Source organism: Vicia villosa, linkage group LG4, assembly GCF_029867415.1.
Source record: "Vicia villosa cultivar HV-30 ecotype Madison, WI linkage group LG4, Vvil1.0, whole genome shotgun sequence".
Taxonomy (NCBI): domain Eukaryota; kingdom Viridiplantae; phylum Streptophyta; class Magnoliopsida; order Fabales; family Fabaceae; genus Vicia; species Vicia villosa.
In genome coordinates, this window is record NC_081183.1 from 174,988,789 (window position 1) to 175,003,367 (window position 14,579).

The following is a 14,579-nucleotide window of genomic DNA, read 5'->3' on the forward strand; positions in this document are numbered from 1 at the left end:
ATGAAGATGATGTCAACTAAACCTAGTACAGAAGACTTATTGGTTCATTACGATATTTTGTCACACAAGGCCTGATCTAGTATACAATGTAGGTATGGTGAGTAGATTCATGTAGAAGCCAAAGGTATCACATCTAGCAGCGACAAAGAGGATACTAAGGTATCTGAAAGGAACTCTCGACTATGGAATTTTGTTTCCTGCAACTGATAAAGGAAAATAATGCAAGTTAGTAGGATAGACCGATTCAAGTTGGTGTTGTGATGTTGAGAGTCGAAAATCCACAATTGGCTATGTGTTTATGATATGTGGTGCACCAGTTTCATGGAGTTCGAGAAAAGAATCACTACATAGTTGCTTCTCTTTGTGTATGTCAAGCGACATGGATGGTGAATATGGTTGAAGAGATTACAACAGAAGATCATGGAGCAATTACCATGAAGATCGACAACATGTCAGCTATCAATCTGGCGAGGAACCCGATAGCACATGATCTAAGCAAGCACATCAAATTTAGGTTCCATTATCTTCGAGAGCGTGTAGCTAGAGGAAAGATGAACTTGGAACACTGCAAAACTTAGAATCATATTGCAGACCTCATGACGAAAGGAGTGCAGGTCGAAGTTTTCGGAAGACTAAGAGTTATGATGAATGTAGATATCTTAGACACGATGAATTAAGTGATGTTTTAAATTGTAATTTCTTGTGTCGAAGCAGGTTGCTCGACAGAAGGAAGGTTGTGTCGAAATAGTTTAATTTGTGTCGAGTTATATTAGATGACAAAGAGTCGAAGCAGGTTGCTTCACACAAGATTTTGACTTAGACCAAAATAGGTATTTTGGACTTTTGTGGTTTTGGGTTTTGGCTTGGGGAGAAAGCAACCTAAAACAATAAATAGAGGGAGTAACCCATATTTTGTATACATTTACATTCACAGAATTTTACAGTTGTAAAGTAAATAATATTTTCCACAGTTTGTGGGCAGAGAGAAACTTTGCAGAAAATCATCTTCTTTCTTTTAAACTTTCGTAAACCCTAATCCTTTTCTTCCTAATTTTTCTTTCTTGTTTCTTTCATTGTCATTGTGTAGCGATAAGGAATTACTCAAAGATTTGAGTTTAATTCCAACAAGAGCCACCTAGGCTAGCTCATCAGGAGATATTATACGAGGAATAGGCTAGGGCAGATCATGTCGTTGATATGTTGCATACATTTCATCGTATTATGGATCTTATGCGCACGTGTATAGACATAGATGACTTTCTAGAAGGCTCTTTTAGGAAGGCCATTGATGTCATTCTTACTGAGACACGGAGGACATTGCAATACATGAGGAAATAAAGAAACAGATGGGTCTAATATAGACAGTAGTATTGTATTTGTATTATGGATTAGGGATTAGGATGATATTATCGTTTGTAATTTGTCATTTTGATTGTATTACGGATTCAAGATTAATTCATTTATATATGACATTCTCATCTTATTAGATAAGTGTATGATTTAATTTATAAATATTTTAATATGATAGTATAGTTATAATATATGGTCTACTACATTGGTGTATTTCTAAAAACAATGTTAAATTTTACAACCTAAAAAGTGAATACAGAAGTGTATATCCGTATTTTGTTACTAAGGTGCATTTTTGGATAAAATATGTTAAAATGAGAGTGTCTCAGTTAGAAATGGATGGAGTGCATATAAAATAAATACGAAAGTGTATCTCCAAATTAATTTATGAAGAAAAAAAAAGACACGTGACTCGTTTAGGCATAGATCTAGTGTTAATGGATGTATCCTAAAATCAATGTTTTAAAAACCGAATCGAAGAAAGAACCGTTAAAACATGCGGGTCATGGTTCAATCGGTTCAACCGTGATTGAACCGTATATTAAATTTAAACTAAATAAATAAATAAATATATTATTAAATATCCTAATAAAATTAATTTATATAATAATTTATAAAATAAAATTCTCAAATAAATATGATACTAATAAACAAGCTTACAAAATAAGAAGAATGTAATGTAAGACCTAATAACAAATCATAAAATTAGTTAAGGATCAATATGTATATATTTGTCCTAATTGTTTAACTCAAAGCCATAAGTTATTCATCTGTATAATTGTTCACATCTCTTTACAAACCAACATCAGTTATCCTGTGTACACATACATTACATTATTTCTTCTCTTTCTATTACATTTATATTGTCTCGTGTTCTTCAATTTAATTCTTTATTTTCCATGTATACAATTTTATGTTTGCTATAATTAATTTTTTAGATTTAAAAAAAAATGAAGTAAAACATAAAAAAATTATCTTTGGTTTTTTGAACTGTCTGGTTCACCAAAATCGGTTCCGATTTTACAATTATTTTGCACTTGAAGCAATTTTATCCCAATTTTATAGACCTAACCGTTTATTAGTCTAAACCGAATCGAATTAGACAACAATTCAAAGTTGAACTGGTTCAACCGGCCGGATCAATCCGGATTTTAAAATATTGCCTAAAATACACTTTCTTGATTTGAAAAGAAATTTTTAAATTTTCATATGATACAACTCCACCGCTTAAAGTGAAAAAAGTATTTCCTAATTTAATAAATAACTCATAATATATGGGTTGAGGTAATTAGACGCACACCACTGCATTATAAAAAATAAGAACTAAATACCGTATTCGACATTAGTAATTTTTTTCTCTATGATTTGTGCTGCATATCAATATTTTATTAAAAAACAGTTGAATAATTGAACTTAATCCAAATTTTAAATTTTAAATCAAATCTTTTATATTAAAATGGGTCAAATATAATTTAGATCAAGTGTAATTATTAAATTAATATTGATAAATAAAATTAAAACAATTTAAATAAAAATAATAATAAAATTTCATTCAAAATCTGAAGTTATTTATTCAAGAAAAGAGGATATATACACGGTAGTAGTATTAATAAGGTAAATATGATATGCTAGTATATAGTATTAGCATCCACAAGTTTCGATGATTCCAATAGCTATGAAAAGATCTAAATCAAGTTAAGAAAATCTTACCAAAATTAACAAAGTGACCATAAAAAATATTGTAAAATATTCATACCAAACACATAAAAAGAATTAATAAACATTAATAAATGTGCTGGCAACCAAAATCCACAGAATCACTATTACCCTGTGTTCTATTCTATCTCCAATAGTTCTCTGATCTCCACCAAAACCAGAGCACCCCCTGTTTTACAAAATCTTCTTTTATTACCACTGAAACATGGTCTTCCCAATGCCAAACAAGTACATCAATTACAATTATACCCTTTCTTTTCTAACCATCATTTTCCTAAACTTTATGATTTCTTTATTTTCCCAACCAAATACACCCAATTATAACAAAATAACTTACTGATTAGTAATTTCAACCTTGGCATAACCAATCATTTTATTAAATTTATAAACATAACATGGCATTTCTGTAAATTAGTCCTAAGAAGAAGGGTAATAACTATTCAACTTTCCTACAAATATTCATTAGTTTCACTTCTACTTGTACCTTAACAAACAACACATATCAACACAAAACAAAACACCAAAACCATGCATATTCAAACTTGTCACTCCACTAAAACACTTCCTTTAACATGGAACATTCCAAAAACCATGAACCAACGAACACATCGCCACCTCCTACCACCACCAAAATCCACCGCCGCCGCCGCATCACCGTCGTTAAAACTATCCAAAACCCACTCAATGCCACCGGAAAAACTCGAAATTTTCAAGTCACTTGAAACCTGGGCTTCTGAGTCTGTACTACCACTCTTAAAGCCCGTGGAACAATGCTGGCAGCCTCAGAGCTTTCTCCCTGATCCTTCTTTACCGTTCAATGAATTCACCGATAAGGTGAAAGCTCTTCGGGATCGAACCAAAGAGCTTCCGGATGAGTATTTTGTTGTGCTGGTTGGTGATATGGTGACGGAAGACGCGCTTCCGACTTACCAGAGTATGATTAATGGTCTTGATGGAGTTGGTGATGAGAGTGGCGCTAGTCCAAGCCCGTGGGCCGTGTGGACACGGGCTTGGACTGCTGAAGAAAATAGGCATGGAGATTTGCTTAGGACTTACTTGTATCTTTCTGGAAGGGTTGATATGGAGAAGATTGAGAAAACTGTTCAGTATCTTATTGGAGCTGGCATGGTAAGTTTTTTTTCTCTTCTATTTTCATAATATTTATAGTCTCTAATGTTAAACCAGCTCAGTTGATAGTTAAGTTGGTAGTTAATACCGGAGTGCAGGGTTTGTACCCGCCCCGTTCTAGTTTTAAGATTAGAGGTGTTACTCTTAAAATAATGTTTACATTATTTTCTGTTTGTATTGAACACAGGACCCAGGAACAGAAAACAACCCATATTTGGGATTTGTATACACATCATTCCAAGAGCGAGCCACATTTGTATCACATGGAAACACAGCTCGCTTAGCGAAAGAAGGAGGCGATCCAGTGCTTGCGCGCATATGTGGTACCATCGCAGCGGACGAGAAGCGTCACGAGAATGCATACTCAAAAATTGTGGAGAAGCTTCTTGAAGTTGACCCCTCAGGAGCAATGGTAGCCATTGGTGATATGATGGAGAAAAAGATCACAATGCCTGCACACCTTATGTATGATGGACAAGATCCTAAGCTATTTGAGCATTTTGCAGCCGTAGCACAACGCACTGGCGTTTACACGGCTAACGATTATGCTGATATCTTGGAGTTTTTAGTCGAACGGTGGAGATTGGAGAAGTTGGAGGGACTGTCGAGCGAAGGTAAAAAGGTACAAGATTATGTTTGTGGATTAGCGCCGAGGATTAGGAGGCTGCAAGAGCGTGCTGATGCGCGGGCACGGAAGATGAAGCCACAGGGTGTCAAGTTTAGTTGGGTTTTCAATAATGAAGTAATTTTGTAATGTTTTAGTTGAAACTTAAAGTGTCCATGTTTGGTTTTACAGTTATATTTACCTGATTACTGCTACTGTGATATCAAACATGAATTGAGTTTGAGGGTCGACACAAAGTTAAGAACTCATCTTGACACAACATTTGGATAGTGGAAGTGGAGAATATGATGCTAGAAGAATGTTCTTTGCGTCTAATATAGGAGAAAAGGAAATTGATGGCTGCATGGTTGTAATTTTACAGTACTTGTTTGTGTGGATGAGAGATGGGACTTTTGGTTTGTTATGTTTCTTGAGTTTTTTTTAGGGGAAGAAATTATAGATAAGATAACATTGTAAGATTTTTTTATATGAAATAATGAAATCGGATCAGCATGTTTTGTCTTGATGATGTGTGCCCGAGGGAATATCGGCATTTTATGGTATTTTTCAAATATTTGGTTAATACAATATGTAGTAAATATTGTGATTTTTTTAAATGAAATTATTAAAATAAAAATTATGTTCAAAGTTAAATAGTAAATGAAGGTGGTAAAGTGCATTTGACCTTTTACTTTTAAAAATGTGTTTCTTAATTTTTTTTTTTTATAAAAATGGTAAATGAATAATAAAATGTAAGATTCAGCCTTACTGATGGATGATATATCGGATAGGGAGAGAGGGAATTTTTCCGAAAAGTGGCAAAGAGCATCTGCGATGGAATGAGGTAGATGTGTAAGGTTGACATTTTAACGTTGAACTAGTGAAGTCAAAGATATGTGTGAGAATCAAAATATATTTGCAATGGGGTGTAGTGGTGTTTCTATATGATACACGGTTAAAACAATTTATATTCAAACCGACATGTTATGTCGGGGTTATCTTATTAGATTTTAGCTGATTCATGAGTAGTCGACATTAGATGTTTGGCTGCTCGACGAGGTTCAACCTGTTGACTAGCTTTTCGAGACGACACTTTGGGTTGGGCCATCATAATTAGGTCTGCTCTATTGGCCTTGGCCGGTACTTAACAATTATCCCTCCAATCCTTGCTATAACTAGTGATACGAGGATTGTATTATTCTGGTCGTTCTTCATATACACCTTAAGTTTCTTAGGTAGGTCTTCAATCTAAGGAAACGAGATAGCAGAATATTCTGGTGAGTGGAAACATGCACATTGAATATTTATCTCATCACTGAAACGTTTCGTCACGCCAACCTGACATGTGGCTCTAGGTCCCTAGAGTAGAGAATGGTGACGCTACTTAGAGCAATCAAGTGTCTTTGTGATATCGAGGTTAATTATAACCGTAGATTTTATCTTTTGAACTTCCCTATACTTTTAGCTGTAGACTTTCTTATTTGCTTGCATATATAAAGGGGGCCTCTTAGTACAATTATTCTTTTCGTCTCTTCGCTCACTTGTCTTGCTTTTCATACAATTATCTTGTTGATTTATTCATCAATTTCTCTCATTTGATCTCAGATTTGATCATTTTTCTTAAGTATCCAATGATTTTCTCGATGCCATGTTCATCTTGTCTTTAGAATTTTTTGTAATTGTGTATTTCTTTGAATATACATACATTGCACGTGACGATTTTTTTGCGCTTCCCGAACAATGCCCGTAATCAGCAAAGTCGAGGCCATGTTATCGTATTTTGAATTGTGCTTCGTGTCACAAAGGACCGTTTCCCGGCCAAGGGTAGGATCTTGTCCTTTCCCCCGGGGTTTGGCTCGGATCGAGGTGGACGTCTCTAGGCTCCACCATGTATGCCCTTGGATTGGCTAAATCTGAGGGGGTGCGCCAGCTACGTAGAAGTGCGTTTAATAAGCCTTGGAAGTGAGGTGTGCGCTTGATCGGATACACAGTTGCATCTGATATGTGTTTAAGCTGTGTCGGAATCGTAAAAATGTATTAAGTTCGTATTTAATACACAACCGGGCGCATAGTGTGCTTTAAGCCGTATCAGATTCGCAAAAATGCGTTAAGTCTATATTGAAAACACAACGAGTTTAGAATACACTTAGGTTGTATCGGAATCGCGATGTGTGTTAAGTACATATTAGAATCGCAGAGTTGTTTTAAGTATTCGTTCACTTTGTCATGGTTCTCCCATTCCAGACCTTCTAGTAGGAAGAGCGACAAAGAAACACACAACAGAAAAAAGGATATATATATATATATATATATATATATATATATATATATATATATATATTGATGTTAATAATGAATTGAATTTGTTACAAATAAATAATGAAATGACAAGGTGGATAACTTTCATCGGCGACCTCGAAGTGACCAGACTGAATCCTAAGTCTTTAGTTATAGTTGTCTCCTCTATGATTCGAGTTGAATGTGCTTTGCGCTTTGAAGCACTTCATTATTTAAATGGGGTGCCAGAATCTTGGTATCCGTCCCTCCCTGGGATTTTGGGGTGTTATGCATCCTCCTGTTACGGAGGGGGTATCCACCCCAAATAGATATCTGTCCTCTTTAATAAGCATGTTCAGTCTTTCTTTTGGAACGAGAATGCTGACTGGTTTTCAGATGCTGATACTGACCGATTTCCTTGTGACTGAGGCCTGAGACTTTTCTCTGAGTATTTTTAAGTGGACCTCTACTTTGCAGTCTGGTCGGTGGAGGCCCTGGTAAATCAAATGGAAATTACAGGATGCACCCGATATTGGATTGGCGTTCGGCGTTAACTACGAACTTATTCAGACGTCATTAACTACGAACTTGTGGTATCTTGACGCCGCCGTCTCGGTATGAGTCTCGCAAAAGGGAACGTGAGACGATGTTAAGTCGGGAGACAAATTATAAATTTCCTGCTCGGACTTCGTGGAAATTACCCTTAGAGCCCGGTACAACCCTAAATTTGGGCATGAAAATCTTCCTTCGGTCTCTTGCAGAGTTCTCGAGAAAATTAGAGATTTGGATGTCCCCAATACGTGGAGCGGAAGCACGGTTGTCCGTTTCACTTTTGAATTTTTTAGTTTAATCATGTTTGCATTCCACCTTTGCTTTGCTTTCTTTGAAAAAAGAAAACTCATACAATTCCATAAGAATTTTAATTATTGAGTTCAACAGTGTTACATTTTAGAAGTCGTGGCTACTCAACAAGAATTATATTAAACCAAAATAAAATTAGTTACAATGTAACTGCAAAGGTTGTTAATTAGTTACAGTATAAAATTAGCTTAAGAGGAATGTAGCAAAAATAAAATCTTATGAGAGGCAATAATCGAATATATTCAAATTCAAATTAAATATACTTTTGTTAGAAGGAGATTTTACAAATGAATGGTTTATTAAACCAAAATGGAAAAGAAAAATGAATGATATATATTTATTCATGAAAGCAATTTAGGTGAAATAGTATCCTTTGTTTGGATACCATGTACGAGGATATATAATTCTCTTTGGGAATATACACACAACACTTCCCCCATGAAGGTTTGTTCTTAATTTATGGATAAATACCATGATGTTCACGACCAGGAGAAGTAGTAGTTGTTGCACTTTCATTACTACTAGTAGTAGCATTGTCTTGACTTGATTCAGCTTTAGATGCTTCAGCATGTAAACCATGACCAACTGCTTCATTCTTCTTGATTACTTCATCAACATGAACATCATCTTCGACTGAAATCACCACTGTTGGTTTTCCAAAAGGACCAGGAACAATTGTTTCTGTAACCTTTTTATGTTCATCGATGTGAACCATATCGGTTTCTTGTGTTTTCTTCTTCCTCTTTTGGATGCAGCAAAATAATGCAAAGGCGAGCATTGAAAGCAAGGCAATCCCACCAGATGCGATGATCACAATGATAATGACGGTAGGGTGGTATGGAGAGGGAGAAGGTGGAAATGGTGGTGGGGGTGCGCGGATGTGTGGTGGTAGAGGAGGGGAAATTGGGTGATGTGGAGACGGCGGTGGGTGGGCGTGTGGTGGTGGAGGGGAAAATGGATGAGACGGTGGTGGGCGGACTTGTGGTGGTGGAGGGGAAAATGGATGAGATGACGGTGGTGGAGGGTGTCCGTGTGGAGGAGGTGGAGGAAATGAATGAGATGGTGGTGATAGTGGTGATGGTGGTGGAGATTTGAAGGAATGAGATGGTGGAGGGTTAAAAGGGTGGAAAGGTGAAGGTGGAGGGTTGAGAGGGTAAGGAAAATAGAAGTTGGGTTGAATAGAGGCCATTTTGGTTCTTTTGTACAATATTTGATGATGTTATAAAAAGTTGATGTTTGTTTTGAATATCTTGTGATTTGAGTGTACTATTGACTTGAAGTGTGGCTTTATAAGAAAAAAATTGTTGGTACTTTCGTGCAAAGTTTCTCAAAGATTGTTTGAAGTGGAAAACACTTCTCATTGGACTTTCTTAGCTTATTTTACTTCTATTGCTTGTTCTTATTTTTTTAGAATTAACTTATTTTTGCTTCGTAGTACTTGCTGATCTGTTGTGTTTTTATATAAAAAATTGGTAGGATCTCGATCTTTGCTGTATGTGACGTTGGAAAACTGTGTATTCTGTACGATGTATAAAAACAAGGTTGTCGATGTCAAATTCTATATTCATACTTCTTAGAAAACTCAATGATTAGTAACAAAAATTGAAAACAAAAAGTGTATTCATTTGCACATAACTGTATTTTATAAATCTTTAAAAAAGAATAATGACTAGCTGCAACATAATATTGGCCCAAGTGTAATATAGCAATCATATTTTGTTTACAGTATAAGACTATAGAAAGAAATCAAATCACACTGTGCAAACATTATATTCGAAGTATGAAGAGAAATTAAGCTCATAAAGAAGATAGAGATTTGGTTTTGACAGCAGGTGGCGAAATGTTAACAGTAGAGTTATCTGTCCAATTCTTTTCACCCCAATGCCATAACATACTCTCCCAGAAGCAGAAATCCTCGAAGCACGTTTTCAATCGCGGGTCTTTAATCTTGATTTTCCAGTGACCATTGCTGTAGTTACCTTTCTCGGCTTGTCTACGATCCCACTCCAATGCCGCCTTCTGCTTGGACCTAAGCAAACAGAACTTCTGCAAGTTTTCTGGCATTGCGTCATGAAGCTTCCACCACCTTGCATGAGCTACATTGCTCGCAAACTCCTGCAGAATGTCCACGTTCCAGTTGCAGTCGTAGTCACGGAAACAAAGCCATGGTTTATTACCTAGATAGTGGATGACATAGAGGGTTGGTGGATCAGCTCCAAAGAGACGAGTTTTTGTCGCCTTTTTCTCTTCTTCATCGCCTTCCCAGACGTGCTTCAAGAAGTTCATGTGTTTCGGAATACGATGCCACCATGTGAAAATTTCATTAAGATAGCCCTGGTCCCCGCCGTTGTAGGACACAATCTCATTGATGTGATCCATTAGTAGTTGAAATGTACAGTTCGACGGTTCAACCACCATTACACCTGAGTTGAACAGTGTAGCATTGTTTCCTATGGCTGATATTTCAGGCATCTCAAAAAGGAAATCAATATTTCTGAGTATAAGAAGGTCGGCATCAATGAAAATGATTTTGTCGTAATCAGTTAACTGCCAGAGACGAAATTTGCTGTAGTTCCACTCATTATATGCCTCTGGTTCTGCTTTCGGATTCCTGATTCTTTTAATAGTATGAATCTTCCATCCAGCTTGTTCCAAACCACCCCTATGATAATCAGTGATTGTTTCGTCAACAAGAATCACGAGATCACGTGCTGAACCAGACATTCGAATACTTTGAGCAGCAGTAATAGCTCCACAAACATATATATGTGCAGAGTGCAGGATTGTTGCATAAGCTTCTCGGTGTGCCCTTTCGGAGTGAAAATTTTCTGTCAAATGTAAGACGGTTAGTCTCTGATAAATATATTCAAAGGGAGTGAAATAGTACACTTTCAAAAGCCCTATATTGGTTTTTTGGAATACATCAAGATTAAAATGTACTAGTATAACCTAAGACATGTTTTTATACTTAAATATACCAGACAATGGGAATGAATCCGCAATTAAATTTTAAGTTCATGCTTTCTCTGAAATAAGCACTAAATAATCAGTTCGTTGAGGAAGTTAGATATGTAGGATGTACGATGTAAAAAAACCAGAAAGGAAAAGTGTTCGGCTTGTAGGACTTTTAAAAATATGGGAGGTAGAGTCCTGATCTCTTGAATTAGCAACATCTCCGAGTCGGGAAAAGTGTTCGGCTTGTAGGATTTTAAAAATATGGGAGGTAAGGTCCTGATCTCTTGAATTAGCAACATGAGTCGGGAAAACACTCACCAATAATACTTTGTTTTCTTCAATATTCAGTTCCGGTACTCAATGGACACCTTGACTAGTATCTATTGTGTTCATTAACATTGAAGTGCTAAAAGAATAAGGACACTGAGTAAACCAAGCATGAAAGTAAAAAAAAAAAATGTCATCAGAATCTGACCTTTAGCCTTGAATGGAACTGATAGTTCACATGAACCAATTGGTAACTGCAGCTTCTCTCTGAGTTTATGCAAGTTGGGTTCATAAAGCCAGACATTCCCTTCACGCTTTATAATATCCTTGCAAGTGAATAGATTTGGAGTTGGGAAACAATCAGTCACAAAAAGCACACGAACTGGACGAAGCCCTTTGGAAGTAGCAGCAAGTCTTGCTGCTTCAATCTGCAGATGCAAACGAGCTACATCTCTTGACCAGCGCCCTGACTTGTCGCAAGGAAGCTTAACAGCAATAAGATCAAGCCGTGGTTTTCCTGGTACCTGAATCCTAGGTAGTGATGGACAAGTAGGAAACTCGTATTCTTCTTCTTCATCTATCCATTCAGGATACAAGTCTTCCCAAGTGATGTTATTTGAAGCATAGTTCAGGTGAAGGACTACATGCTCGCTTTCTGGTACCAGCTGCTTCCAGTGGTCAATCTCACTGTCATTGAAGTTTAGTAAGCCAACGCCCTGATATGTCTCCTTATCCTTCAAATTTTCAAGAACATTAGTAATTTGGTTCCAGTCGATATTTAGAAATGATACATAACGGGGATCAGTTCCACCGAACTCTCCATTCCTGTTGTTTACAATTGTTGACCTGCCAACACAAAAAAATAAAAAAAACATAATAAGATGCAAAGAGAAGAAAATAAATAAAAATCACTATTTACTATTTGGACAAATGAATTGTCATTCAGCGTTGTCAATAGTGGATCGCAGCTATTTGCTCAAATTGCGTGCCGCTACAAATCTATTGCTCCACTATAGATCGCAACACTTTGTAATAATGATTTGTTCAACTTCCGCTATGCTATAGCCGCAATATTTGACAACCTTGTTACTGTATTACAAAGTGAGGTGACAAGAAATAAACTCACAAGGATGCATGCTTTGAACTTTGAAGAGTTGTAAGTAGGAAGACAGATATATCCTAACTACTGTAAATTAATGCTCTATGCTTTAAAGGGATGAAAGAATCCGTGAGCAAACTACATGTTTTAAGAATGGACCAAATTTAGAAACGAAACTAATACAATGGCATGAAAGAACTAAGACTTAAGATGGTGCAATAGAATGTAAAAGCATGGTAAGAAGAATGCATAGGCATACCGTGATATAGAGTTTGAGATGTGATCAGTATTATAAACAGCTGGAGGATGGAAAATTGTAAGCAAGGTTCCCAATATAATAACAACCAGAACAAATTTCCAATTCGGCTTGCAATTTATCGCCCTATCTTGGAAGGAAACATGTGATGCTTTCTCAACATCTTTAAAATCCTTATTTCTTTGAGACCTTCTTTTGTTAGTATCTTCACTGTATCCATAAGAGATGAGGAAAAAGAATCAATACTTTATATTAATGAGATAGACCAAATAGCAACAGAGGAAGCAGATGTAAAAAAGAAAACAAAGTTCTAAATAATTAGACAACAGTGCCCATATCCCCTTGAAACCTTACTTTCTTGGACAATTGATTCAGAATCTCATCCTCTCCAAATATATAATTGAACCAAAAATCAATTGACAATGGTTGATGTAAGAATATCTATGAATATATTTAACAGGTTTGTTCTTGCATCCTACCTAGCATAGCACCATTTGCAAGCAAGGTATTGTATTTGCCACACTTACTCTTACTTATCAGATCAATCTCAAGATACATTCAATCAAACAACCTCCTTTCAAGCTGAAGATTAGTTGATTTGCACTTGCAACAAAGTGCCAAATATGAATAATAATAGTAGTTATAGCATTAGATTACAAACAAAATAATACAAATGCAAATTACACAAATAAATTAAGACAGACAATGATAAGCATTTAGCATCTCGAATACTATAAATGATTTTGAGATTCTCTATAGCTAATTATCGGTTCGTAAATAGCTCACATATGACATATCTAATAAAGAGTTTAGCTTAAGAGCGGTGCTATTTCTCGCGACATAATCCATCACGAACAGTTTTTAACGATTAGATATTGGCTTTTAATGAAATACATGGATATCTCTAATAAAAGTAGGGAGGGTATTAATAAAGCAGCATCAGCATCGTGATGTTATCGTGATAACGTTTTTCATGACAGGTAGCATTTCCCTTAGCATAAACCACAAAACAATTACATAAATGTTAAACAACAAAACTAGCTCTAAAGTAAACAAACAAATAAATACACACAACAACACAAACGATTGATCAAATAGTCTAGCCAATTAGGGACCAATCTAAGGCCGGGAAATTGAGGGCAGCTTCCCCCACAATTTCTTAAATAGAAACTCATACCATGAAAGGAGTTTTCTATTGTAAATTTTGACAAGAATCAAATACGAAATTGCATAGGAGATAAAAATAAAATATAAAAAAACCAATAAGGATTCATCACTTCAGTCAATCATGTCAGCGTCTCCCGCAAAAATGTGTCTCCCACTCTGTAGCACTGACACCTCTGAAAAAGGGTATATGTGTCAGTGCGGGTGTCCAAAACCACACCGGCACTTGTAAGATTTAATTTATACATTTTTTTCAAATTATTACTGGTGTCAGTGCTTCACAGGTCTCCCACCACAATGTGAATACCATTCTAGTTATTTGACTGTGAAATACTTAGGGTTTCAGAGAACAATCCAAAGATAAATACTACAACTCTCGTTAAGCTTTCAGCTCCACTCACTCTACTAAACTGCAACTACTCATTTATCAATGAATATGATAGTGATTCTGAACAATAAACACAAAATCAGGTAACTAATATTAACCATAACAAGAAATTCAAAGGAATTTCAACTAAGATAAAAACTAAACCAACAAATCAAAACTCAAATCAGGGTTCATCTGTTCGTTTTGCATCAACATAAGCTACCTGAATGTTGACAGTCGGTGACGCGGCTCAACCGCACTCGGAGTGGGACCTCTCATCTCCGATCAAGTAAAACCAGTTTCTAACGGAACAGAATGCGTAGTCAACTACGCAAAGAATGAACCGAGAAAAATCAAAAATGGAGAAAACATGGATGAGAGAGAGAGAGAGAGAGGAGGTTGGGGTAGATTGGATCAAGAAAGAAGGTGGAGGAGAGTGGTGGAAACAACCATGACTTTGGAGTTGAAGCGGTTATAATACTCGCTGACGGGGTCAAGTAGTTTTGTATGAACTATTACTTTTTTCGCTGCAGGT

The 14,579-nt window shown here is 36.1% G+C and overlaps 3 protein-coding genes across 3 annotated transcripts; 1 reads left to right on the forward strand and 2 right to left on the reverse strand.

Moving 5' to 3' along the window:
* The first annotated feature begins 3,533 nt into the window (after window positions 1-3,533).
* Window positions 3,534-5,222, forward strand: LOC131596044 (stearoyl-[acyl-carrier-protein] 9-desaturase 6, chloroplastic-like). The gene is made up of 2 exons (XM_058868600.1): window positions 3,534-4,194; window positions 4,382-5,222. Exons 1-2 carry the CDS (start codon window positions 3,595-3,597, stop codon window positions 4,946-4,948), a joined length of 1,167 nt encoding a protein of 388 aa, XP_058724583.1. The 5' UTR covers window positions 3,534-3,594; the 3' UTR covers window positions 4,949-5,222.
* A 3,171-nt stretch (window positions 5,223-8,393) lies between these two features.
* On the reverse strand, window positions 8,394-9,125 carry LOC131598358 (protein TRACHEARY ELEMENT DIFFERENTIATION-RELATED 7A-like). Its single transcript, XM_058870971.1, has one exon. It carries the CDS (start codon window positions 9,123-9,125, stop codon window positions 8,394-8,396), a length of 732 nt encoding a protein of 243 aa, XP_058726954.1.
* A 413-nt stretch (window positions 9,126-9,538) lies between these two features.
* Window positions 9,539-14,579, reverse strand: LOC131596045 (putative UDP-glucuronate:xylan alpha-glucuronosyltransferase 3). The gene is made up of 4 exons (XM_058868601.1): window positions 14,268-14,579; window positions 12,517-12,723; window positions 11,367-12,004; window positions 9,539-10,764 (listed from the first exon to the last, which is right to left on the reverse strand). Exons 1-4 carry the CDS (start codon window positions 14,321-14,323, stop codon window positions 9,734-9,736), a joined length of 1,932 nt encoding a protein of 643 aa, XP_058724584.1. The 5' UTR covers window positions 14,324-14,579; the 3' UTR covers window positions 9,539-9,733.

Excerpts from the sequence above, each read along its gene's own strand:
- LOC131596044 (XM_058868600.1), top strand. The coding sequence starts at position 3,595 with ATGCATATTCAAACTTGTCACTCCACTAAAACACTTCCTTTAACATGG. Across the intron at positions 4,195-4,381 it reads ATCTTATTGGAGCTGGCATG|GACCCAGGAACAGAAAACAA; the intron begins GTAAGTTTTTTT and ends TATTGAACACAG.
- LOC131598358 (XM_058870971.1), bottom strand. The coding sequence starts at position 9,125 with ATGGCCTCTATTCAACCCAACTTCTATTTTCCTTACCCTCTCAACCCT.
- LOC131596045 (XM_058868601.1), bottom strand. The coding sequence starts at position 14,323 with ATGAGAGGTCCCACTCCGAGTGCGGTTGAGCCGCGTCACCGACTGTCA. Across the intron at positions 12,724-14,267 it reads CACCGACTGTCAACATTCAG|TGAAGATACTAACAAAAGAA; the intron begins GTAGCTTATGTT and ends TTATGGATACAG. Across the intron at positions 10,765-11,366 it reads AGTTCCATTCAAGGCTAAAG|AAAATTTTCACTCCGAAAGG; the intron begins GTCAGATTCTGA and ends TACATTTGACAG.